The 13,313-nt window shown below is 42.0% G+C and overlaps 1 protein-coding gene across 1 annotated transcript in view; it reads right to left on the bottom strand.

Annotated features, from left to right (window-relative positions):
* Positions 1–1,003: 1,003 nt before the first annotated feature.
* Positions 1,004–13,313, bottom strand: part of TSPAN14 (tetraspanin 14) — a 45,176-nt gene continuing 32,866 nt past the window's right edge. Inside the window, exons 4-9 of the mRNA XM_033148771.1 lie at positions 8,590–8,736; positions 6,158–6,328; positions 4,479–4,604; positions 4,220–4,264; positions 1,910–2,029; positions 1,004–1,076 (exon numbers count right to left, since the gene is read on the bottom strand). Of these exons, the coding sequence (XP_033004662.1) occupies positions 1,005–1,076; positions 1,910–2,029; positions 4,220–4,264; positions 4,479–4,604; positions 6,158–6,328; positions 8,590–8,736 (681 nt within the window). The 3' untranslated portion in view covers position 1,004. The remainder of the gene's footprint in view (positions 1,077–1,909; positions 2,030–4,219; positions 4,265–4,478; positions 4,605–6,157; positions 6,329–8,589; positions 8,737–13,313) is intronic.

The following is a 13,313-nucleotide window of genomic DNA, read 5'->3' as shown; positions in this document are numbered from 1 at the left end:
ACGAGAAACTTCAGTCCAACAGATAAATGGCTTTACAAACTACTACTATATGAAGTAACATTAGCAAAACTGTAAGAGGGACACATTTCCTTGTTCAAATGTCTATAAATAACGCCATATTAGAAAGGAGACATGGCGCAAGAAGTCAGCCTTGACCTTTCCAAAGGAGGCCTGTGATGGCGCTGAACGTACAATGGACTTTTACTTTACAAATCCTGGTAGGTAAGGCAAGTCCTTTTGAAATATCTCCAGTGTTCTCTTCAGATCTCTAGCATCAAAAATGGACACATTAGATCTGGCCTGAATAAGAGGAAATCCCTCCCTTCTGTACAGTTGATCCCGGCATGCGACACGCCCCACCCCACCCCCTTTTAAAAAAACAACAACGCTCAGGCTACACTGTACAAACATGGCTCTCATTTAAAACGCTCACGCAGTGCAGGCTTCAATCTCTCTCAACAGGCACAACATTCCCTGAACAAGTTTTCCATATTTAAAGGCATTTCATGTATCTTCCCCAACCCCACCCAAGATGTGATCATTTGGCATCGTGGGGCTTTATTCTAGGCACTGACCAACTTTTGGAATGTAACGATTCTAACCTCTAAGGAACTACTGTAAAAGGAAAACTAAGGCAACAGTCCTTAGACAGTAGTAGCTTGCGGGTAGGAGCATCTAGTCTATTGGTGCCTGCCGCAATTTCAAATCTGTGTACAGAAGGATGAAGATAAATAAGTCTTCTTTCCGAGAGATCAGCATCGCAAAACTATTCATTAGCCAGGTGACAAGATGAGCAGGTTCTTCAGCTCCAGCTTGAAGTGGGATAGCATCCAATTATGTTTTTTTTGTTTTGTTTTTAAGTGATATAGTATGGCTTTATGCTCTAGTTGTATCAAGACTTTTCAAGATCTCCGGTTTTGTTTCTTTTCTCCTTGCTCTCACAGCAAGAGCAGTGGGGGGGAACGGGACTGATTTGTCTTTACAGATGATCTCTTCTCTTGTCTTCAGAAATGGTAACCTGCCTTCACAGCTTCAATGTCACAAATCAGTGTCCTGGCCAGGAAAATCCCAAATATCTAACAAAGAAGAAAAGACAGACAAAACAAGCACTATTATAAGAAAGGAAATGCTTTAACAGTCTGGTGTTCTTTATGAAAATAACAAAACAGTGCAAATTCTGGCTCCTTTGCTAGCCTGTTTCAAACTAGCCTGGAAATAACTGAAGTCCTCGTCAACAGTGCTGGAATATTGCAGAACTATTTAGCCCTGGAAAAATAGGTTAGGCCTTTAACTGGTTTGGAACCAATGAGGTTCGTGCTGCCTTCTTCCATTGAAAAGCACTGCCCACATTTCAAGTTGGAAAACTATTACAATCGCTTTGCAAGACTGAGATTGGTGAGCATAACTGCTCAGTCAACACAACACATTCATTCCTCTATTTTCCTTTAGAAGACCATTAACAGCTGCACAAGGATGTGGGGCAAGGAAAAGAATGACACTCAAACTGAAACATACGACAGTTTTCTTGATCTAAGTGGGCAGGCAGGTGGGGGAGAGGAACAGAACAACACGCTCAGGCTATTAACCAGCCTGGATTTTACTGGTCCAACCAGTAAAACTTTTTTCTGTTAGGGGGGCAATTATCAGGCATCTGGAAAGCCAATGAAAATCCAGGCGCTGCTATGGTCTGGTCCCCGACTTGCCAAATTCTACTCAGGTTCCACTCCCAGTGCTGCTATTTTTGAAATCTGAAGCTAGCAACTCTATTCATGGGATCACCAAATGGTATCTTTTACGCAAATATTTGTCTCTAACAATTCTTCATCACCCAAACCCTGTAATAGTAGACAGATCTAATCATTGGGTAAGAAATAATATGTCCTACTTCAACAGGCCAACAGGAACTCACCTGCAATAACGAAATTGCTACAAAAATTCCTGCCACGATGTAAATATTCCGGGGCAACCAAGCTTCCAGAGCAGGGATGCAGCCCCTGGTGTAAATTCGTTCTCCCCAAGCGGATACAGGCTAGAAAGAGGAAATAGAGGAGTTGGGGGGAGGGGGGGAAGAGAGAATTTCACATGTATTTTCTTTTTGTTACTACCTCTATTTTTAAGAAAAGAACAAAACTGGAATCTCCCTGCTATGGGCAGGGCTGAACTAAAACAAATTAAAATTCTGCACCTAGAAAAGCTACGTTCTACAACTGGTATCAAATGACAAAATCTCTTACTTTGCATAATCTATTCTGCTATTTTTGCTCTCTTGCTGTCTTCACTATAGCAGTGAAAGATAACCAATGAAAATCTTATTCAGCCACCTCTTTAGCTTTGTGGCTACAGAAAGAATAAAGAAGTATGTCACAGGTAGTTTAAAAATGCTTTCTTTTGATTGTGTTTTAAAAGATATGACCAATGTAACCTCAGGAATTTATCAGTAACTTGGACAATTGGTTTCTCTAAAAGTATCAGTGAATATAATCCACCTGCTACAATATTCATAAAGAGCTAATATGGGGAGGTATCAAAATTTTGGTAATGTTTATTGGGAACTGTGCAAAAAAATGTTTTCTGACATATGACCTGTGACTAATGTAACGTGACCAATGTAACATGTGAAAATTAATTGCTAGACACCCACAAATAAATGCCTCCAAACAAGACCTTGTGCATATGACAGTTGACTATGCATTCATGAGTTGCAGCCCACTTCAAGTCTGTGAGGAAAGTTGTAATGCCCACAGAAATTTACACTTAGCTGTGGCAACATCCTAATTGTTTCTTTTCAGCACAACATTTATCATCATTCGCAGGGAAGACAAACATCAAAGAAGTCCCTCCCCCCCCCCCCACTTTTAAAGAAAAGGGTTTCATACTAATGAATATCATATTGCATTGTCTGGCCAACCAATTTGCTATTCAAACTCAACCATAACAAAGTTTCCAACAGACACCAGTACTTCAATAGTTGTTTCCGCTTCTGCACTTCTTATTTTTTTACAGGATAACCACATTTTCCACTGGGAAATTATTCCCTGTGTTTGTAGTGTCCATTGTAAATTATGCTAAAAATCCATTTACACTTTCAGGCCCCCTTCAACCTTTGACAGGGTCGTGCTGTTCGCTGGGGCAAAAGAAGAGACCTTCATCTCTAGACCAGGGGTGAGCAACCTCTGGCCTGTGGGCCAATCTTGACTCACCAGGCTGATTTGACCTGATATCTTACAGGTAAGGGTGGGTAATTTGTCCAAGACTACTTTGCATAGCTCCCAAACACTGTGATATACTGATATATCACAATGTCTGAAATAAGGATGGAGCTATGTAGAGGCATAAGCCGACTTCAGTTTTTCCCACATTGCAGTTTCTACATAGCGCATGCACACACACACACACACACACACACACACACACACCATGATTCACGAAATATTGCTAGGTCAAGAACTATGAAACCAATATCACGATATGGACTTTAAACCGGTTTTGGATGACATATTGATCTATCGCCCAGTCCTAATAGGAGTGAAAGGAATTTGGAGAAGCAGGCAGCCCCTGCTCTCTCATAAGTTGCAAGAAAGAACTGAACATCTTAGCGCACCAAGAAAAAACCTGTGTCCTGTTATTTTATTGTCATTTCCAGTTTGATAACAGCACACTGGGGTGGAGACTTGGGAGACCAGAAACTCCTCCAGATTGCAAGTAAACGCCAAGCGCATATAACAAAGAAGTACAGTCGTACCTTGGTTCTCAAACGCCATGCGACTCGAACGTTTTGGCTCCCAAACGCCGCAAACCCAGAAGCGAGTTTTCCGGTTTGCAAACGTTTTTTGAAAGCCGAACGTCCAACACTGTTTCCACGGCTTCCAACTGAGTGCAGGAAGCTCCTGCAGCCAATCAAAAGCTGTGACTTGGTTTTCAGAAGTTGAAGGGACTTCCGGAACAGATTCCATTTGAGAACCAAGGTACGACTGTATTGGGAAGACACTAGCCCTTGGCCAACTATGGTTTCCAACATAGTTTTGGAAAGGCTACTGATACGGCATGATACTTCTTGCCTGCTATTCTAGTTTCTTGCATCAAGAATTTACCAAGTTTAATTGCCTGATGCTTCCTTTCACAGTGACTCTAGCTCCTAATCCCTTGTGGGAAAGCAAAACTGGGGGTGAGAGGAAGGGCAGTGATATATGAGACAAACAGTAACATCAAAAATACTCACCAGATTTCTTACATCATAGCCACACTGCGTGTTGACAACCTTTTGCTGAAGAGAGAGGAAAAACAGGGGTGTCAATATAGCTTATCAACCATGCCGAGATTTGGATGCATTTCTTATTTTAAATCAGTATGAAGGATCCTTTGCGAAGCAGCGCGCAATCGAGACTTTAGAGGACATTTTACGTGCTCAGTTCAGGAAACACTTCCTTTTTCTGAGCGCTAGTATTAATACAGAACTAAGACGACAGGAAATATCTCACAGCAGGATCTTGGATGCAGCAGGAAAAAGGAACGCCACATCTCTCACGGCTCTTGCTTGTGCTACTGCAGTTGAAGTATATGTTAAGGTTCCAGTCGTTTGGCTCCTGAGCACCACAACAGTTATTCTGCAATAGATAAATCACCCTGTTAGGCTAGGGATGTACCAAAGGATTCAGTACCTGTATCAGAAAAATCAACCAAGAGATTACATGCATTGAATCATACGGATGATGTAGATGGTTTTGTTGAAATAGGGCATCCTGTTATAAAATAATTTACTGATAATCATGAAGAATGGCAACTACCAAAATCACAGATTGGACTTTGGCAAACTTAACTAGATCAATCTGTCCTGGAGTGCAGCAGGTTGGGATTTTGTGTTGGTATTCTTTTCTCTCTCTCTCTCTCTTGTAATTTTTATATGTTGTTGTGCAGTCACTTAGTCATGTCTGACTCTTCGTAACCCCATGGACCAGAGCACGCCAGCCACTCCTGCCTCCCACAGTTTGGTCAGACTCATGTTGGTAGCTTCAAGAACACTGTCCAACCATCTCATCCTCTGTCGTCCCCTTCTCCTTGTGCCCTCCATCTTTCCCAACATCAGGGTCTTTTCCAGGGAGTCTTCTCTTCTCATGAGGTGGCCAAAGTATTGGAGCCTCAGCTTCAGGATCTGTCCTTCCAGTGAGCACTCGGGGCTAATTTCCTTCAGAATGGATAGGTTTGATCTTCTTGCAGTCCATGGGACTCACAAGAGTCTCCTCCAGCACCATAATTCAAAAGCATCAATTCTTCGGCAATCAGCCTTCTTTATGGTCCAGGTCTCACTTACATACATCACTACTGGGAAAACCATGGCTTTAACTATATGGACCTTTGTCAGCGAAGTGATGTCTCTGCTTTTTAAGATGCTGTCTAGGTTTGTCATTGCCTTTCTCCCAAGAGTTAGGCATCTTCTAATTTCATTACTGCTGTCACCATCTGCAGTGATCATGGTGATCATTTATATACAGGAAATCAAAAAGACTGTTTTGGGGTTATTTAGTATAGCCACTCCCTGGGGTGGTAAACCCAACTATCACACCTGTTTTATGAACAACATACACAGAAGCGTGTTTTTTTGGGGGGGGGAATTATGTAGCATTACCATTGTCACTAAACATTCTATGTTTCTGTTTATTTGACTGGGATGGCACAGCTGCTGGACAGAGAGATCCTTTGTCAAGAAATAAAGTGTACAATCAGTATGTACATGTGACATATGTGTTGCTGAATTCAAGACTGCAGACAGAAGTGGTCAAATATCTGAATACCCATTCCATGTAAACTGGTTCCAGCATATTCGACACATGTCAGGGCAAAGCTTCTAGAACAGGCTTCCTCAACCTCGGCCCTCCATATGTTTTGAGACTACAATTCCCATCATCCTTGACCACTGGTCCTGCTAGCTAGGGATCATGGGAGTTGTAGGCCAAAAAAAATCTGGAGGGCCAAGGTTGAGGAAGCCTGTTCTAGAAGATCACAACTTCCATTCATCCTTCATAGTAAAATTCTTCAGGGAATCCAATACATGGTTCAGGTTAACAAGCAGTTCATTTTCTTCCCCAAGAACTTTTTAAAGACCCTAACTCGCTGCTGTTTCCCAATTAAAAGGCCAAGCAGATTTCTCAAAGCAGCTTACCATTTTCTGCAACGAATCAATGAGGTTCTGCAGGTCAATGTCATCTCGGTAAGACTTAATGTTGTTCTTGAAAAACGTCTCCACCCGGTCCCTCACCCAGTCTTGGAACAAGAAAGCCAGGACAGCTGCTGCCAACTCCAGGATAAAAATTAGCACAATTGTGCCACAGAACTGCAAAACAGAGGGGGGGGGGAGAGAATAAGATTCTGCTCAAAACAGAAGCCAGTAGTTCTCCAACAATGTTCCAGGGGACCTTGAAATCCCTCAAGAAGACAATTGGTGATCATGACCAAAAGACCACTACTGATCTTCCTCTCTATTACACAGGAGTTGGGGTGGGGTTGGTTTCAACATTTAGATAGCCTTAATCTAATGTATTGAAAAATCTGCTCGCAAGACCTTAGTTCTGAGCTATCCTATAGCTCAGATTTTGTAAAATTATCTTAATTAACCATATTGGCTGTGAGTCCTGGAAGACCTGCTCCCTACCCTGCAGGCCATTTCCCACCTGGCCTCAGAGGGCGGGGCTCTTACTGACTCCAGCTACAAAAACCAAGGCTGCTGAAGAGGCCAGAAACATAGCTGTCAACTTTCCCCCTTATTCCGAATAGGATTCCTTGCAAGAAAAGGGAAAAGTTGACAGCTATGGCCAGAAACCATCTTGGCTGTCTCTTAGTGCAGACTCAGGTCATTGAGCCTGAGCTTCCACAGTCATCATCTGTCATGAACTGCCAGGGGCTGCAACAGCCGCAGACATATTATATGCTTATGGCAATATTTTATTCTTTTGTTAATTGTGCTGTTTTAAAATGACAGTTTATCTACAACTTCTTTTATTTTGAAATCTTTTAAGATAATATTTTGGTTTCCTGGTTATTATGTGGCTTTGAATGCATTACTTTATATTTGATTTTCTTCAATAATGTTTTGCTCTGGATTGTTTTATTTGATGTTTTAACGTATTGTAAACTGCTTTGGGATTTCCCCCCTTAAAAATATAAAGTGGTTTAGAAATAATAATAGTAATAATAATCTAAATCATATAAATTTATATAATCACACAGAAACAAACATATATATGATTGTGTGTGTGTGTGTGTGTGTGTGTGTACACATACACACTCTAAATCATATATCATCATATAAATTTGGAAAGTTCACCATGTATATCCTAGAATACACCCCTTAACCCTCTGTAATGCAAAATAGAAAGGGCTCCTGAAGGTTGAAAAATCACTGAAGGAGGCCAACAAAGCTTTTCATTTAGAGCTCACCAAATATTACGCCCGATAAAACTCAACTAGAGCAGACACACAAACTTCCCACGAAATAACTGCACACTGTTTGCTTGTAGCAATCTGTGAAAAGTACTAAAACAATGCGCTGCAATTCACAATACTTGACAAAGAAACAAGGAAAAAACAAGGCAGGGGAAACTAGACTGTCCAAAATAGGTGCATTTGAAAACAGAGGTAACCCTTTTTGATAACCCACATATCGGGTTTATTTGAGCTAGGAGAGAATCTGAATATAGGTAATAGTGGTTATCAAAGCAGAAATTTTAAATACTTACAGCAAAAACTTTCTGGCTTCTTAAGTTGCTCTGATAAAAATGATGCTGCTTTCAAAGTGGAACTTACATAATTTTGAAAATGGAATGCTCATTCACGGAAGCTAAGAGATGCTAGTGCTCTCCTCTAGGTTTGAGGTCATGTAGTGTTAATGTATCCCAGCAAATACACCCAAAAGTTCTCCTTTTTTTGCTAACACCCCAGTAACAATTACTGGTAAGTCTGACAGGCTGTGGTTCTCAAAATTGGAGTCAGTCTCCCTCGTTGCTAACTTTCAAGAGAAATTTAGAAACAATCCTGTTTGCCCAGGCATTTGATGGCTAAAAGACAGTGTTCCTGGCAACCCTGAGATCACCTGCTGACAATGTTTCTATACTGTTTTTAAGGTTCTTTTCAAATGTTTTATGACTGCTGTGTCTGGCACCCTGGGATCATCCAGGAGCAAGGGTGGGGTATAAATAAAACAAATAAATAAATAAATGGTGATTCAAAATGTTGTTGTTGTTGTTTTTAAAAAAAATATATGGTTGTATCTAATTTTATACAATCCTTGAGATTATGGGAAACAGCTGTTTAAAGACTTCTAATACTCACTGTTAGGAAATGTTTTTCACTACGCTAAACTAAGACCCCAGAAGCAAACAAAACAAAACAAAACATTAATATTCACTACCCACCAAGTCATGCTGTCCTTCACTGACAAATTCTCTAAAATGTGTTGATTAACCTACTGGCTGTAATTGGGATGCTTTCACTTAGCCTAGTTCTACAAGAATTACACAAAGAAATAAACCCCAAATCCTGACTGATGGGGACACTTCCTGGCTAGCAAAACACCCCCCCAACAATCCAATTACTTACGAATTTCAGGAGGCAGATGTTCTCCCGCAGGGCTCCTACACAGCCAGCAAATCCCAGAATGAACATTATCCCGCCAACAAACAAGATAAGGATCACAGGGTCAAAGCCGTGGAGGCGGGTCATTTGGGATATGTCAGAGAGCACCCCCTAAAACGAAGCAAAAACGATAGAGAGTGAGTGAGAACCTGCTCCTTGTACTCATCAGTTATGACGTTAATGAATTAAAGCTTCCTAGCATTCTACTGCAAGGATACCATACACCTCAAAAGAGAATTCAAAAGCAGGCCTGCACCATTGAAGGATATGCATTGCATGCATAAAAGGCTCGGTGCAATTGAATTTCCATTAAATAGGGGTGGGGGTTACGTCAGTCACTTCACAGGGTATTTAATTACAATAACCCCGCATACCGCGAGGAAAGATATTTGAATACAGTGGTACCTCAGGTTAAGAACTTAATTTGTTCTGGAGGTCCGTTCTTAACCTGAAACTGTTCTTAACCTGAAGCACCACTTTAGCTAATGGGCCTCCTGCTACCGCTGCGCCGCCAGAGCACGATTTCTGTTCTCATCCTGAAGTAAATTTCTTAATCTGAAGAGTTATTTCTGGGTTAGTGGAGTTTGTAACCTGAAGCGTATGTAACCTGAGGTACCACTGTAAGACTAAAGGTTGTTCACTTACTATATTTCTAATTACCTACTATAATTCACTTACGATAATTTTAATTACTATATTTTAAATAGCATCAAATGGCTACATGCATGAAGGGAGCCTGGGCTGGCCTCAGCTCTTTTGTCAGGTACACACTCCTGAATTTGTCACCAGGAAATGTCCCTAAATATCAGGTTCTGCCAACCAATCTAAGGACCTTGCAGCCAAACAGGCTTCCGCTAGGTGGCACTAACAGAATGACGAGTCACAAAATGATTTTTTTTCTGATTTGGACACCGCTGTCAGCCTAAGACCCCCATGCAGTCATTTCCCTGCACCCGAGACAAAACTGCATCATTTCTGGGTGGATTAAATAACTATCAACGTAATAACTGTTTGCTGCAACTCTGGGGTATATTATTATTATCTTTCTGACATCTGGATCTTTACATTTCAAATAAGCCTTTATTTATAGGTGTTTGAGGTGCTCCCATCAGGTATATGCCCTCAGTAAAGTTTTTGGAAACTTCAGGGTGGGGTGGGGTGGGGAACACATCACAATGACTAGGAGTTTCAGAAAGAATTTAAGATGAAATGTGAGCAGATAGTTCTCTCAAACAGTGATTCGTAGCATCCTTCAAATATGAGCTGCTTCACGGGAATTCCCGTTGGAATTAGCACTGCGTTTCCTTCTGAAACCAACGTCACCCGCTAACAAAACATTAGAAGGGGGGCAGTTACACAATGAAGCTGGTACCATCGAATAGATTTGGTGGGCAGAGACAGGACAGGTGTTTCATTTGTCCGACACGAAGAGCTTTGGTTTTTTTTAAAACACACACACACACAGATCCAAATAACAGGAAGTGGCAATGAAAAAGAAACACCCTGGAAAGCCTTGCGCAACCTTTAATACCAGGGTGGCTGCTCCATAGCGGTTTTTGTGATTCTCTTTGCACAAGTGGAAAAGCAACTTTGGGTTGGGGTTCGCCTTTACCACGCAAAACTCTTTGCAACATCCAGGAGTCCTTCGGTGAGCAAAAGGGACCTTCCCCAAGCAGAAAGGCACTTTTTGATCCAGAGTTCTTTGGAATAAGAGCCCTGATGGATCAGGGGGCTGACAGCATGTCCCAATCTACCTCCTGCCCACGTCTGTTCTCAAGTCTTCTTCTTCTTTGGCGATCACTCGTAACCAAATAAGATTGTCTTCCATAAACACGGTTTTAACAATGGCCTGTGGAGGCCAATTCTGGATCCACACGTCCTTCCACAATGGGGACATTCGTTTCCAGGCGGGAGTTGATCACAGTGTGGATTTGCCAAGCGTGCCTTCCCCTTAGCACGTTTCTCCTTTGTGTCCTGAGTTCGAGTGTCTTCAAAGCCCACCTTTGGTAAAGGCTGTTCTCCAATTGGAGCGCTCGCAGGCAAGTGTTTCCCAGTTGTCGGTGCTTAAATTACATTTTTTAAGATTTGCCTTGAGACAGTCTTTAAACCTCTTTCGTTAACCACCAGCATTACGCTTTCCATTTTTAAGTTCGGAATAAATAGAGTAGTTGCTTTGAAGACAATAACCAGGCATCCGCACAACACGACCAGACCAACAAAGTTGATGTTGAAGAATCCTTGCATACTACCTGTCACAATATCGCAGGTAAAAATAGGAGTATGCCCATAGTTTCTATTTGGAACACCCCCGTTTTCTCATTCAGAATTGCTTCTCTTCCTGTCTTTATCCCTGCCCCACTCTCCTAATAAATCATACATTGATAAACCCACTGCCTGAATATACTCCACTGCAATTTCTATGGTTGCAATGGTTCACAAGGTGCCTTTGGAGTGGCAACAAATCGCAGCAAAGTATCCCAAGAGCAGCAGTTCACAGAGTTGTATTTTATCTATGAGACTATTTACCTGGGAACAGTTTGTGGGTGAGGGATTGGGAGGGGTAACATAAAGCGGGCTAAGTCTGACTAATGAAACTTAGCAGCTGAATACAAATAGCAAAACCAGAAAACCCAAAGCCCAAATGATTAACACTCCCATTAAATGCAATAAAACATCATCACTACTAAGCAGAAGAAAACAATTTCAGGTTCCAGGGTGCTGAAGATCAACAGCCTGCCCAATTAAAATGGCCAAATCTGGGCTGCTGATTTTTGGTGTGGGTACTAGCCATATGATGCTTCCCTCCTACAGAACTTGTGTGTGTGATAAGTCAGTCCTCGGAGGAGAAAGGGTACCATAGCAACTATTTTTTTCCTGGAATTCTGCCCATTTTGCGTGAGGCTTCAGAAATAGCCTATCATTTAGAAGTTAAATGTAAATGCGCCAAATATCCCCTTGCCTCCTCTTTTCCAGTCCTGACCTGCAAATCTCACCACCACCCTAGGGTTAACTGCAGAACAGCCAGCATGTCTAACAAATTCAGAACCTACAATCATGTAAAAAAAGGGGCCCACAAGGAATTCAGAATGCAGAAAGGATGTTGAGCAAAAGGGCTGTGTTTTAATCATCTTCAAACCAAGCCTCACAGAGGCAGCAGGAGGGCAGAGGGGGGAGCAGGAATCTCGTGCTTTTTCATTCTAACACAGAACTTGTGGTTTTCCCTTGCTGAAACTTAAATTTTCATATAGACTAAAGCAGTGGTGCTCAAAGGGTGCGGCAGGCAAGGATGGAAAGTGTGGCGGGAAAATTCAAGGACAAACAAAGAAACATAACAATGTAGTATAGGACAGTGGACAATGTAGTATCCAAATAATTTTTCTCGGATATACAACCAGAAACAGTATCCACGCCTCTCTTCAAGAGCATGGGCTATTCTTATACAGTTGTCCACGACATGCTATTGTGAGCAGGGATTTTCAACCCTGACAAATATGAAAGAGCAGAAAAGTGAAATGCTTCTGTGTGTTTGCTTCAAATTAGGCCTAATATAAATAAGATTACCTGGCAAAAGTAAGCTCACACCTCTCATACATACTTAAGGTACATATGTAAGAAGCTTGTTTATAATTAGGTTTTTTTTTTAATGACTCATGTTCCTATGTTTATACATTGTTTTATACTTTCTGGGGGTCCCATGATCATATTATAAAGCAGTTGTGTTCCATTTTATAAATCAAGCACTGCTAGTTGTTCATTTTGTTTCCCAATTTCTTACCAATAAAAAATTTGGTGTAATGTCAGCAAATGTTTATTCTGAAAGTGTGGCTTGGGGGGAGGAGGGGGGTGTTTGAGAACCACTGCCCTAGAAGCTGAAGGTGTTCAGCTGGTATTCAGAGACAAGATTACGTTTCCAACCCTGCTGGCTTGATTTTGCTGTATCAGACTTCCTGGTGTCAAAATCTCTTCTGCAGCACCTCATCGCATAAGGGTGGGGTGGGGGACAAACCAGGTGCAGAATTAGGCAAGACATGCAAGCTAACAATAAATTTAGGAAGCTAGGTATCTACCCACCCAAGCTTTGATTCAAAGCAACATGGGAGATCTACCCCAGTAACAGCCATATAGCCAAAGTCACCCAAGAGGGAGGCAGGATATAGATCAGGGGTAGGCAACCTAAGGCCTGTGGGCCGGATGCAGCCCAATAGCCTTCTCAATTCGGTCCGCGGACGGTCCAGGAATCAGTGTGTTTTTACATGAGTAGAATGTGTGCTTTTATTTAAAATGCATCTCTGGGTTATTTGTGGGGCATAGGAATTAGTTCATTTTTCTTTTCAAAATATAGTCCGGCCCACCACATGCTCTGAGGGACGGTGGACCGGCCCATGGCTGAAAAAGGTTGCTGACCCCTGATATAGATATTACCTCCACCAAAATCAGCAGCCCAGGTTGGGTGTGGAGGTGACGAAATGGCATGGCTTCCCCCACTTAAATGCCTAGCTGGGGCCTGACAGCGTACTCAGACGTAAGCCAAAAGGAACTTGCTCCCAGGAATTGTATAGAGCAGGCATGGCCAACAGGTAGATCGCGAGCTACTGGTAGATCTCCGGACGTCTGTGGTAGATCACTGACTCCCCCCAACAATGCTCAACAACTTTGTCCTGCCCTGCACCCCTAAAAAATGGGGCTTT

This window comes from Lacerta agilis, chromosome 5 (genome assembly GCF_009819535.1).
Source record: "Lacerta agilis isolate rLacAgi1 chromosome 5, rLacAgi1.pri, whole genome shotgun sequence".
NCBI classification, from domain to species: domain Eukaryota; kingdom Metazoa; phylum Chordata; class Lepidosauria; order Squamata; family Lacertidae; genus Lacerta; species Lacerta agilis.
Note: the sequence above shows the minus strand (reverse complement) of the source record. Positions and strands in the feature narration are given on the sequence as shown.